Source organism: Podarcis gaigeae (genome assembly GCF_964106915.1).
Source record: "Podarcis gaigeae genome assembly, chromosome: 4".
Classification (NCBI taxonomy): domain Eukaryota; kingdom Metazoa; phylum Chordata; class Lepidosauria; order Squamata; family Lacertidae; genus Podarcis; species Podarcis gaigeae.
In genome coordinates this window covers 85,361,124-85,378,925 of record NC_139677.1, presented here as the reverse complement: position 1 = coordinate 85,378,925, position 17,802 = coordinate 85,361,124, and the positions used below count along the sequence as shown (strand labels likewise).

The 17,802-nt window shown below is 45.2% G+C and overlaps 1 protein-coding gene across 8 annotated transcripts in view; it reads right to left on the bottom strand.

The window, feature by feature from the left end:
• The window catches only part of EXPH5 (exophilin 5), a 52,629-nt gene that overhangs the window by 7,163 nt on the left and 27,664 nt on the right, over window positions 1-17,802 (bottom strand). For 2 of the 8 annotated variants that reach the window (XM_083735860.1, XM_083735859.1), the window contains exons 2-5: window positions 17,307-17,464; window positions 15,920-16,082; window positions 4,627-4,684; window positions 1,880-2,006 (exon numbers count right to left, since the gene is read on the bottom strand). In XM_083735860.1, the coding sequence (XP_083591986.1) occupies window positions 1,880-2,006; window positions 4,627-4,684; window positions 15,920-16,082; window positions 17,307-17,355 (397 nt within the window). In that variant the 5' untranslated portion in view covers window positions 17,356-17,464. Of the gene's footprint in view, window positions 1-1,879; window positions 2,007-3,236; window positions 3,386-4,626; window positions 4,685-8,929; window positions 9,187-11,920; window positions 12,133-13,207; window positions 13,334-13,368; window positions 13,776-15,919; window positions 16,083-17,306; window positions 17,465-17,802 lie in introns of those variants that run through there. The other 6 variants (XM_083735862.1, XM_083735865.1, XM_083735864.1 and 3 more) reach the window with 6 other exon arrangements.

The window sequence follows — 17,802 nt, the reverse complement described above, 5'->3', positions numbered from 1 at the left end:
TGGTTCGGACATAACTCCAGGTTAATACTAGCTAGGATCTTTGCACCAAAGCTGGCATGTGTCAGGGACTGGGCAGAGGAGGAGGACTGGTAGAGATCTCCAGCCCAAGAGGCTTTCGGGCAGGAGGAAGATGAATGCAAGTAAGAAAGCAAGTTGGTGGTGGTGGTAACGGACAAGACACACCCCAGAAGCAGCAGCAAAGAAGCTGGGAAATAATGGAGGATGAGAAACAGAAGCAAGCTAGCAGATGCTCTAGTCCTGGGAACAGAGACAGGATTCAGAAGTGGGAGAAACAGTACAGCAGACAGTGGACACTATGTCACTTGAAAGCCTGGTAGAACCTCCTCCTTCTCCAAGGACCAGGTGATCCCTTCGCATCTTAGAGCAGAAGACCAGAGACAGGAAGATTCTGTTGCCGGCCACTATAGGCAGCGAGGAGAGGTTTGGAAGCTAGCAAGTACCGTAAAGGGGGGTGGGGGTGGAGCGGGCACTCTCGAGACTGAGGGGAGCATAATTCATGGTCTCTCTGTGTATTCTGTTGATTTAAATAAAAGAACTGGAAGAAGCTCTCTACATCTCTGATTTCACTAGGCAGCGAGCCTGGGAGTTTTGACAGCATGTGACAGGAGGAGGGGTGGAGGAGGGCTCAGCCTCAATACTCTTTAAACCAGGGGTAGGAACCTTTTGTAGCCTGGGGGCTGTGTTCCCCTCCGGACACCTTTTCAGGGGGCACATGGCAGTGGTGGGAGGGGACAGAGGCAAAAGTGGGCAGAGCAACTGTTAGCATTGCTATTGTGTACAATAGGCTAGTTTCCACACACACTTACATGCCCTTCTCATATTATATTATATTATATTATATTATATTATATTATATTATATTATATTATATTATATTATATTATAATAATTATTCATTAAATTTGTACACTGCCCTTCATCCATAGATGTCAGGGCAGTTCACAGCATAAAAATACAAAATGCATATTAAAAATAGGAACAAAAACCAACCAATAATCTCTCCTCCCACAGAGTACAGGATGTTACAACAGCCAAAGGCCTGGTTGAAGAGGAATGTTTTTGCCTGCTGCCTAGGATAATGTGGATAATGAAGGCACGAGGCAAGCCTCCCTGGGGAGAGCATTCTACAAATGGGGAGCCACTGCAGAAAAGGCCCGTTCTTGTGTTGCCTCTCATGGAAGCAGCACACCAAGAAGGGCCTCAGAGGACGATCTCAGGGTCCGGGATGGCTTATATGGAGAGAGGCAGTCCTTGAGATACTGCAGTCCTGAGGGGCTTATCTTCTACCCACACAAGCCAGAAGCATCGTCAGAGTTCAAGGGCTCATTCCTGCTGGGCATCATCACTCAAGGAAGGTTCAAAGCAGGGCTGCTAAGGGGAGCGGCCTCAAGAGATACCCATGGACCGATAAGAAAGGCTTGGAGGGCTGCATTTGCACCCCAGTCCTGAGGTTCCCTGTGCCTGCTTTAGAAGATTGTCTGAACCTGAATCAATATATTATGCTCTTGTCCAGACAGATGGTGCCAGTGTCTGCAAGAAAACACCATAACCGCTGGAACAATCCACCTTGAGAAAGGGGAAATCAAAGACATCGACCTTCTATGTTTTTAGTTCCTGCCTTATTTTTGCGATTGCTATTTGTTTTAAACTTGTTTTCATGTTGTAACTTGCCCTAGAAGCTTAGGGTGAAGGGTGGGTAATTAATAATGATGATAACAATAAGAACATGAAGAAAATTCAAATTGTTATTATCAAGCCAGAAGACAAAGGTAGACATATTGACCTAGTGCCAGAACCCTCCGTTTGAATTTGTGGACCCCTGATCTAAGAAAAATGGCAAGGGAAAATATGAGCTTACCTCGTAAGAGCTCATTTTCCAGCTGCTCGTTCCATGTACACGTGTTGTCATCTGTCATCTCAGCTTGGTTTGCATCCAGACCCTTCTTTGCCAGTTCAGAGGGCAAAGGGCTGTCGCATGTTTCAATCTGTGGTGGTGAAGACAAAATCAAGGAAATGAATAGTTATGTTCCCCTCCCTCACCTCTGCAACAGATCAAAGCCAGCTTATTACTGGCCAATTTGAAAAAAGAAAATGAAGAAACGCCTGCTTATCTGAAGGAACCATACTGTACTGATAATTTTAATAGCAGCCTGGCTATAAAAGCGACATTGCTTTGCATTACTTCAAAACCCAACTGTTTGCTTCTCTTTCTTTCTTTCTTTCTTTCTTTCTTTCTTTCTTTCTTTCTTTTTTGGCACCCCTACTAACCAGGGATTTTCCCCAGCGCCTGCAGTTATCTCCTTTTGGTGCACATAAGAATCCACACTCAGAGAAGAAGTTCACTATTTGTATATACTATATGCCGGGGCAGCTAATGTTGCTGGACTACAACTCCCATCATGCCTGACCATTCAACATGCTGGCTGAGGCTGATGGGAACTGGAGTCCAACATCACCTGTTGGTCACTACATTGGCTACCCTGGCTATATACAAATGGGAAGGCCTTGAAGGCTTAATAAGTCACAGGAGTCAAAGGTCCTGAGTTCCTCCACTCATTGCTGGATCAAATAAAAGTGTACTAAACTTCTGATGCCTTGGGAACAGTGCTCCTCTGGATTAAAGCTGGAGGCATGTCATGGACACACAAAGAAGATACCTGAAGATACACATACACACACATCTTGCTGATCTGCTCCCAGCACAATGGGTGGGCATCTTCCTTGCAACTGAAGGACAACGCAGCTCATTATTTTTGCCTTTTAGTGCCCTTCCCTTTTCCCTGTTTAACCAGCCAGAGATCTGGGAAGACACTATCTTTACTAGGCAATAGTGATGCCTCTTAGACCTGGGCTGCAGCCAGTGGCGTAGCGTGGGTTGTCATCACCCGGGGGAAGGCAAGTAATTTGCGCCCCCTAACCCGTGGATTTTAGCAGGGGCAGAGAGCTGCAAGTGTGAGCGCCCCCCACGCTACGCCACTGGCTGCAGCATGAAATGGGAATTCCCAGGGTGTTCTGAAGATGATGTCACCACCCACACACTGGCAGAGACCCTACGCGAAGAGTCATTGCTGACTGGGCCGTTCCTGCTCCAACAGGCATGAAGTGATGAATGCATCTAACACTGCAGCCTAATTTTTCCAAAAACCAAAATCCCAATACTCCCGTCTCTGTCAGGAATCACTGTGTTAGATTAAATGGCAGGACACTGAACCAACTTTGTCGATGATTTCTGCATTTCCCGAGGGGGTGAAGGAGGTCATAACAAGCCGGCATAAAGCAAGGAACAAAATAGTTGGCTGAGCAGCCCAAGTCAAAAGAATTAATAATAAAAACCATGGCCACCGGGCTTGCATGCCTTCCACTTGTGACATAGGCAATGTAGTCAATGACAGAATTGGCAACTATTATGACTCTGTTATGACCCATATCTACTCAGGCAACAAACCCTAATGAAGTCAGCCACAACACCTAGGGTTCATTCCTCTGCCCATATTCCAATAATGTATAATATAATAATAATAATAATAATAATAATAATAATAATAATAATAATAAGTCAGCCACTCTGGGCGGCTTCCAACCTAATATTAAAAACAATACAGCGTCAGACTTTTAAAACTTCCCTAAACAGGGACACCTTCAGTTGTCTTTTAAAAGTAAAATAGTTGTTTATTGCCTTGACATCTGCTGGGAGGGCGTTCCACAGGGCAGGCGACACTACCGAGATATGCTATATCACCTGCCAGTAGCTGCCCTTATGTAGCAGAGAGACGGACAGACAGACAATATACACAGGGCAGTCTCTTTTTTCTTTTCTTCACAGGGCAGTCTCTAAGCGAATGAACAATCAGTCACAAATCTGACATTTGAAATGGCAATATTAAAAAACTAGTGCGGGAACATTTCAGCCTCTCTGTGGCTGACTTTTAAGGTGGATGTTCTCAAACAGAGGAACTTCAAAAAGGCAGGATGCAATGGGAATCCGATGAACTACAATTTATCAAGAGGTTCCAGTCTATCAAATGTGGCTTTAATTGGGATAGCGGGTTTTTTATTACACTATGTGTGTTAATTAGCTTACCGATGCCAGGATGTTTGTGTTATCACCCGCACGGTCATCGTGAACAATCGTTATTGGCAACATGATTGCCCCTATCTGCTCTTTCTGCATTTCACTTCCAACTAATATCACCTTGTGTGTATTTAAACCTGCATTTGGTCACCTTTAAATGTGCCTAAAAAAGGATTTTTGCTCTGTTTTGGATACCTTTGTGAAAATAATTATTATTTTGGCAAAGTGGCAACAGCCAATAATGACAAAATCACACACAGTGATGTGTGATGCAATGGCAACAGTCACTGGCAGAGTCACACCTGTGGCATAATCACGAGACAAAAATAAACACGGAGCCATGAGTACAAGGAGGAGCCCAGGACATCATCTCCAAAGCCCAAGTCAAAGTATAATGCCCCTGTGCCATTAAAATGTGCAGCTCCCCACCAGTGACAGCAAGGAAGATGGTGTGGAGAGCAAGAAAACTCACAGCAAAGCAAGTGTTAATTAAATGGACATTTATAGGTTAATAAAATAGTTAAGTGACTCACCGTTGCCATTTCCTCCACCTTGGAAGACATGTGGGAGCCCGCAGCAAAGGGGTCATATCTACAAGAAAGAATTTAAATGGTTGCTCTGAAGATAAAACGGGGGGGGGGGGGAGGATTACAAGGAATCAGCACTTGATTATTTTGCCTTAATATCCTATTAAAAGCTTCCTAGGAAGGTACAGCTGATGGGGAAGAAGGAAAAATTCAGCTGCAATCCTGGGCACATTTCTCCGGAGTCAGACCGACCACACATAATGGAATTTACTTTGGAGTAAACATGCCCAGGATTGGGCTGCTTTTGCTTTAAAAGCCTCCTCCATCTATTTCTTCCTATACATCTTGGGCTGTGATTACTAAGTGCTCTGCTCAGAATTCGGTATTTCTGGGGAAGACAGCACCATTAAAACATTTAGGCTGCTTGCTGAATAACTCAGTCGGTAGAGCATGAGATTCTTAATCTCAGGGTGATGGGTTTGAGCTCCATGTTGGGGGGGGGGGAGAGATCCTGCATTGCAAAGGGTTAGACTAGGTGATCCTTGTGGTCCCTTCCATACTTCAGTCCAGCTCCCTGGTTCAGCACACTGACTACCCTTAGAATAAACAATTAAAATGAATTTATGCACAACACATGCATGCTTTTCCGGTTAAATTGCTTCAAGAGGTTTCCTAGGAAGCAGTTCATGAATGGAATGACAATAATGACAATAATAATAAAAATAATGACAATAATAAAAAAATGCAGTAAGTCAGCCCCGCTGGGTTGGGTGCTGGTGGTCTCCTGCTCATTCTGCAGAATGAGGCCCCTGACTTCTGCCCCCAATGTCCTGCCCCAAGCACATCACTGCTTGATCCAGGGTGGTGTCAGGAGCTGGAATCACCTGAAGGTCAGTGATATAAAAACACCGATGTCTGTGAAGTTAGCTCTTTATTCAAAGAAACCAAAACAGTTGCTACCGATCCCAGCAACTCTTCCCAGTAGCTCTTGCCCCAATGAGGCTGTTGTGAGGAATGAAGGTCCTCACCTTTCCAGTTGCCCAACTTCCCTCTTCTACAGGGTCCCCCCCCCCAAAGCAATCATAGATTGTGTCTGCGTGCTACCAATCTCTGCTCTGCTCTTGTCATTTCTCTGCATGTTCTGGGAGACCAATGGGGAGGGGAGCTGGTCCCCCTCCTCTCCAACCTCGGAATGAGGACTGCTGTCTGCCTCAGCTTCTTCCTGCTCACTAAACCCTGTTGCCTCTTCAGCTTCCGACACCGCCTCCTCCCAGTCTGTTCCCTCTTCTCCCTTCAACCACTCCGTCGTCCCACCACCAACACCCTGGCTCTGAGCTTCTTTCCCCTGGGGGTTCCCTTGGGGGCTCCTCGGCTGGGACCTCCTCTGCACTAGCCAGTCCATAACAGGTGGGCACAGAACACTGAGCGTACTACATATAATGCCACGGGATACCCCAAAGGGATCTGCAAGTGTCACTGTTTTCCCACAGCCAGGCGTGTACACTCTTCTTCAGGTCCCATAGTTCCGTGGATCAGGCCAAATGCGTAAGATTTCCCCTCCCTCAGACAATACAAAATTATATTAATTGCGCAATGAGGAACCAGTTACCTTTCCTCAAGAGTCTCACGACATCACACCCACTGTGCTATCAATTCTAATTACTTGCTTTGTGAATGGGGAGATTAACGGATCAATTAACTAGCTTAGAGGAGGAATCTTGAATTAGGGCAGGCCTACACTGCACATAACTGAATCTCAGCCCATCAGTCATGTATGGTAAGTCACCCACTTCTATTCAGTAAACCTCCTGCTGCTTCTACGTACCTTGAGCGAACCTACAAAACACATACAGACATATGCATGTGGCGACTGTCAAGCACTGAGCAAGTCTCAGTATACAGTGGTACCTTGGGTTACAGACACTTTAGGTTACAGACTCCGTTAACCCAGAAGTAGTACCTAGGGTTAAGAACTTTGCTTCAGGATGAGAACAGAAATTGTGCGGCGGCAGCACAGCAGCAGGCCCCATTAGTAGTACCTCAGGTTAAGAACAGTTTCAGGTTAAGAACGGACCTCCAGAACGAATTAAGTTTGTAACCCGAGGTACCACTGTACAGAATTCACGAAAGAAACTCCCAAAACAGGTACCACACGAAACAATTAGTAGAGTAGATTTACACTGCCTGTGCTCATTAGAGCCTTGTACATTCAGAACAGAAAGCAAAACAATAATTTTTTCAAAAATCCTTCTGCTTCTTTAACACTGTAGTTCTAAGCATGTTTACTCAGAGAAGTAAGTCTCAATAGGCCTTAGTCCCTAGTAAGGCTTTAGAGCTGTTGCTTAAACCTTACACTTTTGGAAAGCGTTCCCAGTTAAGTATTCCTCCTTGCATCTTTCATTTCTCTAGCTGGTTTTCTAATGCTTTTCCAGGCGCACTCAGCTCTGATGGCACAAGCCTCTGCATGTCACCTTGAAAGCCAGTCCTGCTGCATCCAGGGGCACTTACTTCTGCATAGGCATGCATCAGATTGCACTGCCTAGGTCAGAATAGGCGGGCAGCAGGGAGGAGGCCGAGGAATAAAATATTACATTTATATGCCTATACACAACACTTACCATACGAATGAATTTTTGTATCATATAATCAGTACAGGTGGGACATGCCATTGCAGTGTTCAGGACAACAAACACTCTAGTCCTTTCCTCACCCACCCCTGTTTTCCCCCCTTCAAAAAAGGTAACATTTGGATCCGAGTTTTCCCTCTAAATATCTTTTACACTTTTGTACATTTGGGTTCCTTGTGCATGGATAGTGCCATTTTGGTTACAAAGGAAAGGCCCACGCAGCGTCATCGTCAGAAGTAAAAGGAATAATACAAGCCCCTTCAAGGCTCGCCTTATGCCAGACAACTCACTTCTTTGCCTCTGTTTCCCCTTCTTTCAAAAGGGGAAATTATAAATACATAGCTGGGATACGAACTTGAGTATGGTGACTCTCTTGTCCACCACAGAAGGAAGTATGATGTCTGGTGCTTCTTTGCTCGACAGACTTGCTAATTCTTGATTATTATTTTTTATATGTTTTTATTTTCTTTTTCTTTTAACAAAAAGTGTATCCATATAACCCTCAGGGTTCCTTCAATTCTTTGATTCTATGATTTAGATTCCCCTAATATAGGGGAGCCTCTCGTTGAATGGCCTAATTCTGAACTGCGGATAAATCCTGCCCCTGCAGCCTCTTAAACTACAGACTTTAAACCAAAAAGCTTACTAGGTAGCCTGGTCCTAACCAATCCTGGCAAAGTGCATGGGCTGAAAACATTTCCGTCCCCAATGGGATTAAATCAGTTCAAATTTAAGTATAGCGTATTAACTGACTTAAGTGTCAGGCTATTGAAGTCCAAAATATCGAGGCAAATCAGTTTGCCTCAAATTTTGCTTCAGGTTAGAGTTATCCATCTACTTAAAGAAGTGTGAAATGAAAGCAATGCACCAACAGGGTCAGCAGATCACTCCCGGCTTTAAAATATCATTCCTTACAATCCGCAAGTTTCCACCTGTCACATTTTTCAGAGCAACAACCTGTCATTTGTTAAAGGGGAGGAGCAGGAGAGAGAGGGAGAGGCTGGACTGACAAGCATCTTTATAGACATTATTAGTCTGAATTTACCCTGCCGAGTTACCGACATGCATTAAGCGCCAATCAAAAAACACCCACGATGTTGCTGTGGTAAATCCAACACTTCCCTTAACTACTGTACAGTTTAAAAAAAAAAAAAAACACCACACAACATGACTTACTAGGGTTGGCATCTCTTCCCCCGGCAGAGATACTGGGGTTTTATCACCATAAGCAGAAAAGAAACAAACCAATACTTTCCCTGTCCCGGACCTGCACAACATTCCAGTTTCAAACCTGGGCATCTCCAGGGAAGACTGGCAGAGAAACCTGTAGACCTTAATGAGCTAGGGAGTCAGAGCCAATATAAGGAAGCTTCTTATGAGGGGGGGGGGGAAATCACCTGCTCAGCTCCTGCCTGACATATAACCTGTTAAGAGAGGCCCAGCAGCTATTCCAAAGAACTGGAGGTGGGCAGAGTTAGCCACCCTTCAGCATTCCAGAGCATAGGGTAGGCCTTCTCTTTCCATAAAACTGTTTGATGATTAATCCAACTTTCTACATCAAACAAACAACAGCAGTGGAACTCGGCTGAGCACACAAGCAGGGCGAGTGCTAAGCCACTTAGGGCAGCTCCGCACGGTCTTTCCGAAGGCTCTCTCTCGAGGTTGGAAGGAGTTTTGCTTACCACACTGCCTCACTCTCCTTGCCGGAGTTGGCTGGGTTTGCCGGTGGCCGTGCCAGGCAGTCCCGTTTCCCTTTCAGCTTGCGGTCTCTTCGCACAGTTCGCTTGTCATCGGAAGCCACCATACTGGAGCATTCTCCGACACGCCCCCCTCCTTGCTGCCTTCCCACACCGTCGTTTGGTCCTCAGGAGCTGCTTGTGCATTCAAGCAAGCTGACTTTATTACACTCCAGCAGCAAGTATAAACTGGCTCGCTGGCATGCTCCGGGTGCCTGCATGAGCCTTCCCTCCCCAAACGCTTTGTCATTTATTTGTAATGCGCCTTGCAGGCAGGGAAGAACAAGTTGAAAGGTATAAAGTGCTTGCGCTTTTTTTTTCCCTGCAACCGACAGGCGGTTGGAGAGATCCAGGCAGGATCTATTTTCTTGCTCTACAGCTTTGCGGGGTCGGGGTGTGTGCCTGTCTGCCTCCTTTTGCGTTTAACAACTGACACTTCTATTCCTGTGTTTTTCAGGGCTGTTGACAGGCAGAAAATCAACAGGTGAAGTTTCTCATCTCTACCACACCCCCTCCCATGGCGGGAAAGGATGTGCCTGTTGACTTTATGCCTGCCACCTCATAGGTCATAGGTCAAGGAGCTTTGGAGGTGAAGTATGTTGATGCTCTGACTTGGATATTCCAGGTCCAGAAATTGGCCCACAGAGTCTCATGCAAGCAGCTGAAGCACTTTTACTAAATAGCATTTCCTTGTTGAAATATAAGCCCTGATGTCCAGTGAACGACTATTTCCTAGATGCAATGCACATTCTTGAAAAATAGTATTGTTAAGGCTAATTCAAGTGCCTCAGACTCCAGGTGAACATTTTCAGAATTAGAATTTGCACACTGTGTTTAAAGAACACTGAAAATGTTATATCATTTTACTGCTGTTAGCCGCTCTGAGCCCGGCTTCGGCTGGGGAGGGCGGGATATAAATAAAATTCTATTAATATTATTATTTTTAAAAGATGTGGTTATGGGAAGAGGACACATTTCAGGCTCAATCCCTAGTATCTCCAGTAAAAAGTGTTCCAGATGGCAGGCAAAAAAAACCCCAGAACTACTGCCAATCAAAATAAAAGAAACTAGGCTAGATGGATGAAATAGGAAGTTACCATACCAGGTCAGAATGAGGCTATATGTTGACATCAGAAGCCTGTAACACAGAGAGGTCAGGGCTAAGTTACCTTTGGCCCTCTAAATGTTGCTCAACTCCTGTTCCCATCAGCCCTAGCCAGTAGGGCAATGGTTAGGGAAGATGGGAGGTGTCATCTAGCAATACCTGAAGGACCACAGATTCCTTAGGTCTGGTGTAGGTGGCCAGATGCAAATGAGACTCAGGCTGCTGTACCCTTTTAACACCTTTTCAGCAGATGCGCTCATAGGGATACGTTTCAGGACCAAAGGAGAACCCTAAATCTTGAGTGATGGGAATATTCAAGGAATGGGTACCAGTTTCCTGAGTTATTATGACTTCTAGCCAAAAAGCAGAAACTGGAGTTACTTCCATGGAGTCAGGAGCTGATAGGTGACCGAGCAAGTCAAGCAACTCTCGGGCTGCAGCCCCATGCCACCCATCACCAGCAGAAATGGAGCCCAAATGGGGCCACTGGGAGAGAAGAGGTAGGTATCATGATGCTTGGTAGAATTCAGAGTTGCAGAAGTACAAGAAGTCTTTTTTTGGGGGGGGGGGAGGAGGCACTTAAGTGAGCACATGAAACTCCAAAACAAACCCAGCCCGATGAAGACCGATCAACTTCAGTAGTCATGGAACGTTGAAGTGCAGTACTCCTATGGGGAGAGAGGTTGTACCGCAACGGTTTGTTACGGGTCCTGCTTCTCTCTATCTCAGGTTCTGGAGTTCCCCCACTCTGCAACCCTTAAATCTGGAAACCGCAACGTAATGAATTGTCTTGGAATTGCTTGCCTCCTGTAACCTCCTGGGCACATCCTTCCCACATCTCAAGCACCTCATTCTGCATACGCTGTTCCAGCCTCTCAAGTCCTGGACCTCTGTTTTATTAACTTTGTCTTTTCCCCTCCCTTACACTTTGCCCTTTAAATAAACGCTCAAGGCAGTTTCCAAATTATTTAAAACAATAACGTCTACGTTGCAACAAACAATAAAAACACAGATTAATTAAAAGAAAGGCTCACAGCAGATCATCTGTGGGGCTTGGCAGGATGTGGAAAGCTATCCAATGCAAAACAATAAAATGACAAATAAGGTTCCACATAATTATGGCACAAGCTTTCATAGCCTATGTCCCTGCTGAAGTCAGTCCACCAAGGCTAAGGTGCCCTTCTGCTTTTGTGCAGGAACATTACCCATAAAATACTTGCTTTTGAACAGAAGTTAACATACAAAGTCAGGTTGCCCCAATAAAACTACTGCTGTAAATCAAATTGCATCATTGACACTTCTCACATGCCAGAAGTAAGTAAGGCATATTATGACATAAGGGTCTGAAACTAGCCAGAACAGCCTCAGTAGATCTTGCAGTATGAAAGGCTTTTTACTTTTCAAATTTCTGCCTCATACAGGCTCTGAAAATCAAATGACAACAGCTCAAACCTGGGCATGTTTACTCAAAAGTAAGTTTCACTCCATTCAGTATGCTTACTCTCAGGTAAGTGTGTACAGAATTACAACCCAGGTTAGCAAAACTAGCTTCTTAGGTTTACTTTGAAGAGTGAAAGGATTTGACTCTGGGGCAGGCAGGCAATTTTAACCACACTGTATATAATTTTTTTTAATTCTATTTTTGAACTTGCCTTCAGGATTTCTTTCTCATCTCTTCCAAATTCTGACTTTCTTGTACCACAGGACTGCTTTCTTACAGGTTTCTCTTTCAAGAGAGATTGGACACCTTTCTAAAAGGTTTCTTCCTAATTACACTAGAACGATCCCCTCCCCTCCTTTATTAGGGATCTTCAAAGAATAAACAGACCCACCTTAGCTGCCTCAGCCAATTATGAGGCAGAAGAGTAAAAGGATCCTGCAGATGTCAATTGCTCCTGTCAGCATTTTGAAATTAAAGGCCTGTTTACCAATGCCCACATGTTTAATTACCATGGAGCTCAGGAATATCCCAGCTGCCATTCCACATCAGGGCATCAGAGGCCAGTTTCCAGTGAGCCGGTCTGCCTCGCTTCATGAAGTTTGGTAGCTGGATTAATAAGCTAGACAGGGCTGCTACCCGGCCAGAAAGAAAAGGGAAGGGGGAAAAACCAGCCCAGCCTGTTTTTGTCCTTTAACAGAGGTTTGATAATATGCAGGAGTTGGCAAGCGAAACTTTTTCCTTGGCAAGGAGCTCAAGGAGATCACTTGCTAACTGCAGCAAGTCAAGCTGCTATTTTCAAGCGAAAGAACCCAGGGCCGGCTTTAAAGAAATCCCCAAAAGCCCAAGCTACAGAATGCAGAGCAAGAATTATATCTAACAAGGACGTATTAATAAACACACAGGGTAAAAACATTGCCTGAGATTGATGGGTTTGTTCAAACACTTCCTTCCTAGCAATTACCCTTTACCGAAGAGGACAAGTTGCAGGAGGATTAATGGTCCAGATTTCCTGCATTTAAATATATAGATTCAGCAGCAGCAGGGTCACCCATTGTGAACCAACCCTCCTCATGCCCATCAGCTGAGTACAGCTTGTTCCAGCGACGAAAGAAAGAAAGAAAGAACTGGGAGCCTACTTTAAGCTCCCAGTTGATCCTCTGAAGCCCTGCCCTTACCCAACCCAGAGGTGGTATCATGTGTATGGCAGGTGGGTGTGCCTTCCCTTAAACTGCCTGCCAGGCCAAATGGGAGGCCTGGTGGCCAAATTTGGCCCACAGGGCAGAGGTTCCCCACCCCTGAACTAGGGCAGCTCTTTGATTAACTGTAATTGTGTCTCCCCAAATTTGCCAGTCTGTGCTCAGAAGCAAAAATCTGGCAGTCTGGAGGCAGCCTCTCACACATGCTCAGTTCTTGTGTTGACAGTTCTGCTCTCCGAAATGGGATCCGTCTTTTTGGAAAACCCAGCAGAGAATGAAGCCACAACATCCCCTCTCCCACTGCTCTAACAATCTATCGATCGACCCTCCTCCTCTCCCACCTGCTAAAGGACACACACAAAAATAAAAAAAAACCAGAGACCTGTTTGCTTAAAGCAGGTGGAGACAGGTTTCCAAGTGTCCGGGTAAAAATCTGGCCTGGCCTGCTCTCGCGCCTTTAACTGCAGCTTTGATCTGCCTACCTGCAGGACGAGACGGCAGTGCCGACGAGGGAATTTCACCTGCTTTCTAAACAACTTCCTCCTAATGGTGCCAGAGAGATTTCAGTGCTCTGAAAGCAAACGCCATTGCAAAGCAACCTTTTGAAGAAGGCGGGGATTTTTCAAGCAGAAGACATAAATACCGCATTTAGCAATCAGTTCGGTGGCCGGGCTTATTTGTTTATGCTCCTTCGCACGGCACTCCGCACACCTCTGTGGGACTTGTTCCAAACGCCCTCCTGGGCCGGGAAGCATGACATCATCCGAGGCCCTGAGAAAGGTGCTAAGCGAGCAAATCCAGCCCACGCAGCCGCCAAAGGGAAAGCCCCGTTTGCACGTAACCCAATGCTTCTAGGCAACAGCGAGAAAGGAAACATACACTTGAGAGGAGAACAAGGCGAGGAGGACTGGGACAGCTAAAGCAGGTAGACTGTGAACAGATGCAAAACAAACCACAAAAAAATAAAGAAATAAAAACCGCTAATGGGATTTCATTTACAGTGGTACCTCGGGTTACATGCGCTTCAGGTTACACACTCTGCTAACCCAGAAATAGTGCTTCAGGTCAAGAACTTTGCTTCAGGATGAGAACAGAAATCGTGCTCCGGCAGCGCGGCACCAGCAGGAGGCCCCATTAGCTAAGGTGGTGCTTCAGGTTAAGAACAGTTTGAGGTTAAGAACAGACCTCCGGAACGAATTAAGTACTTAATACGAGGTACCACTGTATAGTACTTTGAACATAAGAGCCCTGGCAGATGACGCCAAAGTCCCACCTAGGCGTGGGGTAGACAATGGGGTGCCCTCCATTTTGGTTTTTATTTTTTATTCTACTTTATTATTATTATTAACAATAATAACTAATAAAACAAGTGGAACCTGCGACAAAATGTTTGCATTATGGAGGGAGTCGTCCAAAATACTCCCAGTTTGCCACCCAAACAGTCAGTTAATATTCTGTGGTCACTGAAAACACTCAGTCCTCATCATTGGTTTGTTTTGGAGGTTCCCTGCTCCTTTGCTGCTTTTGCGCTAAAGATTCTTTTGGTACTTCTGCAAACCTTAGGGCTTCCACAACCCTGCTGATGCCTCGCTTTTGGGTGTTGGTGGTGATGTTTGGCTACATAATCATCCACACGCCCCTGTGAACTTTGGAGATAAAAGAAACGAGGGATGCCATCAGTTAAAAGCAAAGCCAACTTTAGAAGCAGCAGATAGTTAGCTATTAAAAGCTTGATGAGAAAAGAAAGCTTTCAGTGCATGTCTAAAAGCAAACAAGGAGAGAACCTAGCCTAGCGGGCTTTTGCAGGGAGGGCATTTCAAAGTTTTGGCGCCACCATCAAAAAGACCCTGCCTCTTATAGTATCCATCTTATCTCATGAAACAGGATTTGAGGCCTCCACCCTGACAGCTCTAACTATGCATGGGTGTATGCAAGCAGGGGCTTCTCCAGATTCTTTTTGAGCACAAAAATGCTCAACACACAAATTAGGAAATTCCTGTGTGAGTGCACTTAGAAGGGGAGACACCAAATTACATGGGAGGAATGCATTAGATGCAACGTGAATTTCATATTAAATAAAAGCAACAACGGAAGGATCCAGAGACTAGCTTTGCTCACGCCCTGCAATTAGCAAGTAGTTACATATCCTACTCTAGTGTGATCTACTTTCAGCCCACCAGATTTCCCTGCCAGCCAATTCTGCCGTTGCTGAATAGCTATGTCAAAACAGATTTTAAGGGAGGAGCTTAGTGGCGGACTGAACGCTTGCATGGAGCAGGTCCCCAATCGATCTTTGGCGTCTCCAGACAGGGATGGGAAAAGACTCCTGTCTGTCACCCTGGAGAGCTGTTGCCAGTCAGTGTAAGCAGTACTGAGCTGGATGGTGAAATGGTCTTAAGGTAGCTTCCTATGTTCCTATGAGTTGTAGTCTAGAACATCTGGAGAAAACTAGGTTGGTGGAGGTGAGCGTGGGTCATGTCCCCAGAAATTTCGGCCAGCTGCTCTTCTAGCTGTGTCCAAATTGCCTGCTCCCTGAGATGCAGCCACACCTTCAAATATTACAGAAAAGAAGAAGAAGAGTTTGGATTTGATATCCCGCTTTATCACTACCCGAAGGAGTCTCAAAGCGGCTAACATTCTCCTTTCCCTTCCTCCCCCACAACAAACACTCTGTGAGGTGAGTGGGGCTGAGAGACTTCAAAGAAGTGTGACTAGCCCAAGGTCACCCAGCAGCTGCATGTGGAGGAGCGGGGAAGCGAACCCAGTTCACCAGATTACGAGACTACCGCTCTTAACCACTACACCACACTGTAGGAGGTGTAGGAGGAGGAGTGGTAGAGACCTCCAGCCCAAGAGGCTTCTGGGCAGGAGGAAGATGAACGCAAGAATGACACTGGCGGTCAAGCAGATTTCAACATTTGTAACGTAGCATAGTGTGAAATCCTCCGAGGCAGATACAGGAAAGAAACAAATTCATGAGGCACAAGCTCATGAAAGTTCATGGAATCATAGAGCTGGGAGTCTAGTCTAACTTGCCAGGCAGGAATAACTGCTAACAATGAAGACCTCTCCTCTCCACCAATCCCAGAAAAGTGCTTTCTGCAACAGAGCAGCTGACTCCAACCTGGCCCCCAAAGATCTGGATTTGCAACCAGAGCAAATGAATGCACACAGACAGGAAGCTTCCAGCTCACCTTGGAGGGTATTGGGGCTGCTTTTGCAGAGGCTTTGAATGCTGCCGTTTCGATTTTCTGAAGGAGGAGAAGAGAGATGCAAAAGGCATACGCAGCCCTCCCAGGATGGAAGGGGAGGCATTCTTCTGGGCTTGCGGGATCGGCGGGGCGGAGGGTTTTGCATCTGAAAAGGAAATTGAAATGATAAATATTATTTGTTTCCCCCCAATCCTTTGAACTGGGTTTATTTATTATTTGAAGCATCAACACAGTCTTTCAGTCATAATCCCAGGGCAATTTACAAAAGGAATAAAGCAATTAAAATGCAAATACAGAAAAAGAAAAGAAGCTAAAAGCCAAATTCGTTTTTTTAAAAAAAAGCAATTAAAAACTGTGCATAAGGAGGTTGGGAAAAATAGAACGGTCTTTGCTAAAATGATGAGAAGTAGCTGCCAGGAGAAGCTCTCTGGGGAGAGAATTCTACAACTAGGGTGCAGCTACCAAGAAGGCCGTGTCTCCAGAAGCCTCACCTCAAATATGGGAGGGGGGACAGGAAGGTAGCATCTATAAAAAGCCTTCCACACTCAACGTCATTATTAAAGCTTTGTATTTTCCATTTTCTTTGAGGAAGCAAACCCTGTGCTTCACGCGACAAACTTTGTACAAATATTTAGGGGTGTGTATGTGTTTGTGTGCGCATGCCTCTCTCTTGGTACCTGAATAAAAAAATGTTAAGGTGAATCTGAGCATTGTTTAATGTCCACAACAGTATGTAGGACAGTTAAGAAACTGATCAAAGCAAGAGTCTGAGAGAAATTCCCCCTACATCTGTATCAGTGTCGAGCCAGACAGCAGACGGGCTCCATCTTCCTGTCCTGATATTCTGATCACATCATCAACTGCCTGCTTTCTGAGCCCCGTTGAATCTGTCAAGGTTTTGTCTATCCATTTCACTTATCTAAATTGAATTCCTGTCCCCTGACAAGCAGATTGGAGAGGCGCACTGTTTTATCTGAGACCTGATTTCTCTCATCTCCGGGAGGACTACAGCACTTGCGTGTGATAAGTCAATACACAACGTATATATTTATATTTCCCTACAATATATAATTTCCTTCCCTACGAAGCTCTTAAATCCTCTTCCTGTCACAAAGGCCAGCACTGAGGCAATTCGATCAGATAACACTCACTGTAGCAGCCTGACCCCTGCCTTGACAACACATTTCCAGAGAAGCTACAGCTAAGTTGCCAAATTGCCTTTTAATGTGCTTTACTTTGAGATATTACCAGTACTTCCACCTGAAAAATCTCCGGTGACTGTTTCTCTTCCTTAAAACTCGTAATGTCATATATCGCCCATTTTTATAGCTGGAGGTGGCCTTGTTTGGATGCACGAGTGGCGACTCACCATTTCCGATGGACTTTCGCAGTCTGTGAACTAGGGGTTGTTTGAACATTTTGCCAACATCAGCCTCATTCTGAAATTTTCTCTTCTGGATTTCTTCAAACCAGTCTCCGGTCACCCCTGGTAGTCCTGTTGCATCTTCCTTTTCCTTGTGAAGTTTGCTAGGAAAGAAAACACATACATGATTTTAACTGGGAATTATGTTTGTTTTTAACATTCTCAGTAACATCCCTGGAGGAGTGGTCTTCTTTTCCTCCTAAAAGGGGGTGGAGAGAATGGATGCTAATCTGTGAGGCACATATAGGAGCTTTGCAAATACACCCACAAAAGTTCCCAGCCCATAATTGCTTTACAGTGGTATCTCGGGTTACAGACGCTTCAAGTTACAGACTCTGCTAACCCAGAAATAGTACCTTGGGTTAAGAACTTTGCTTCAGGATGAGAACAGAAATCGCACCGCGGCAGTGTGGCGGCAGTGGGTAAAGTGGTAGCTAAAATT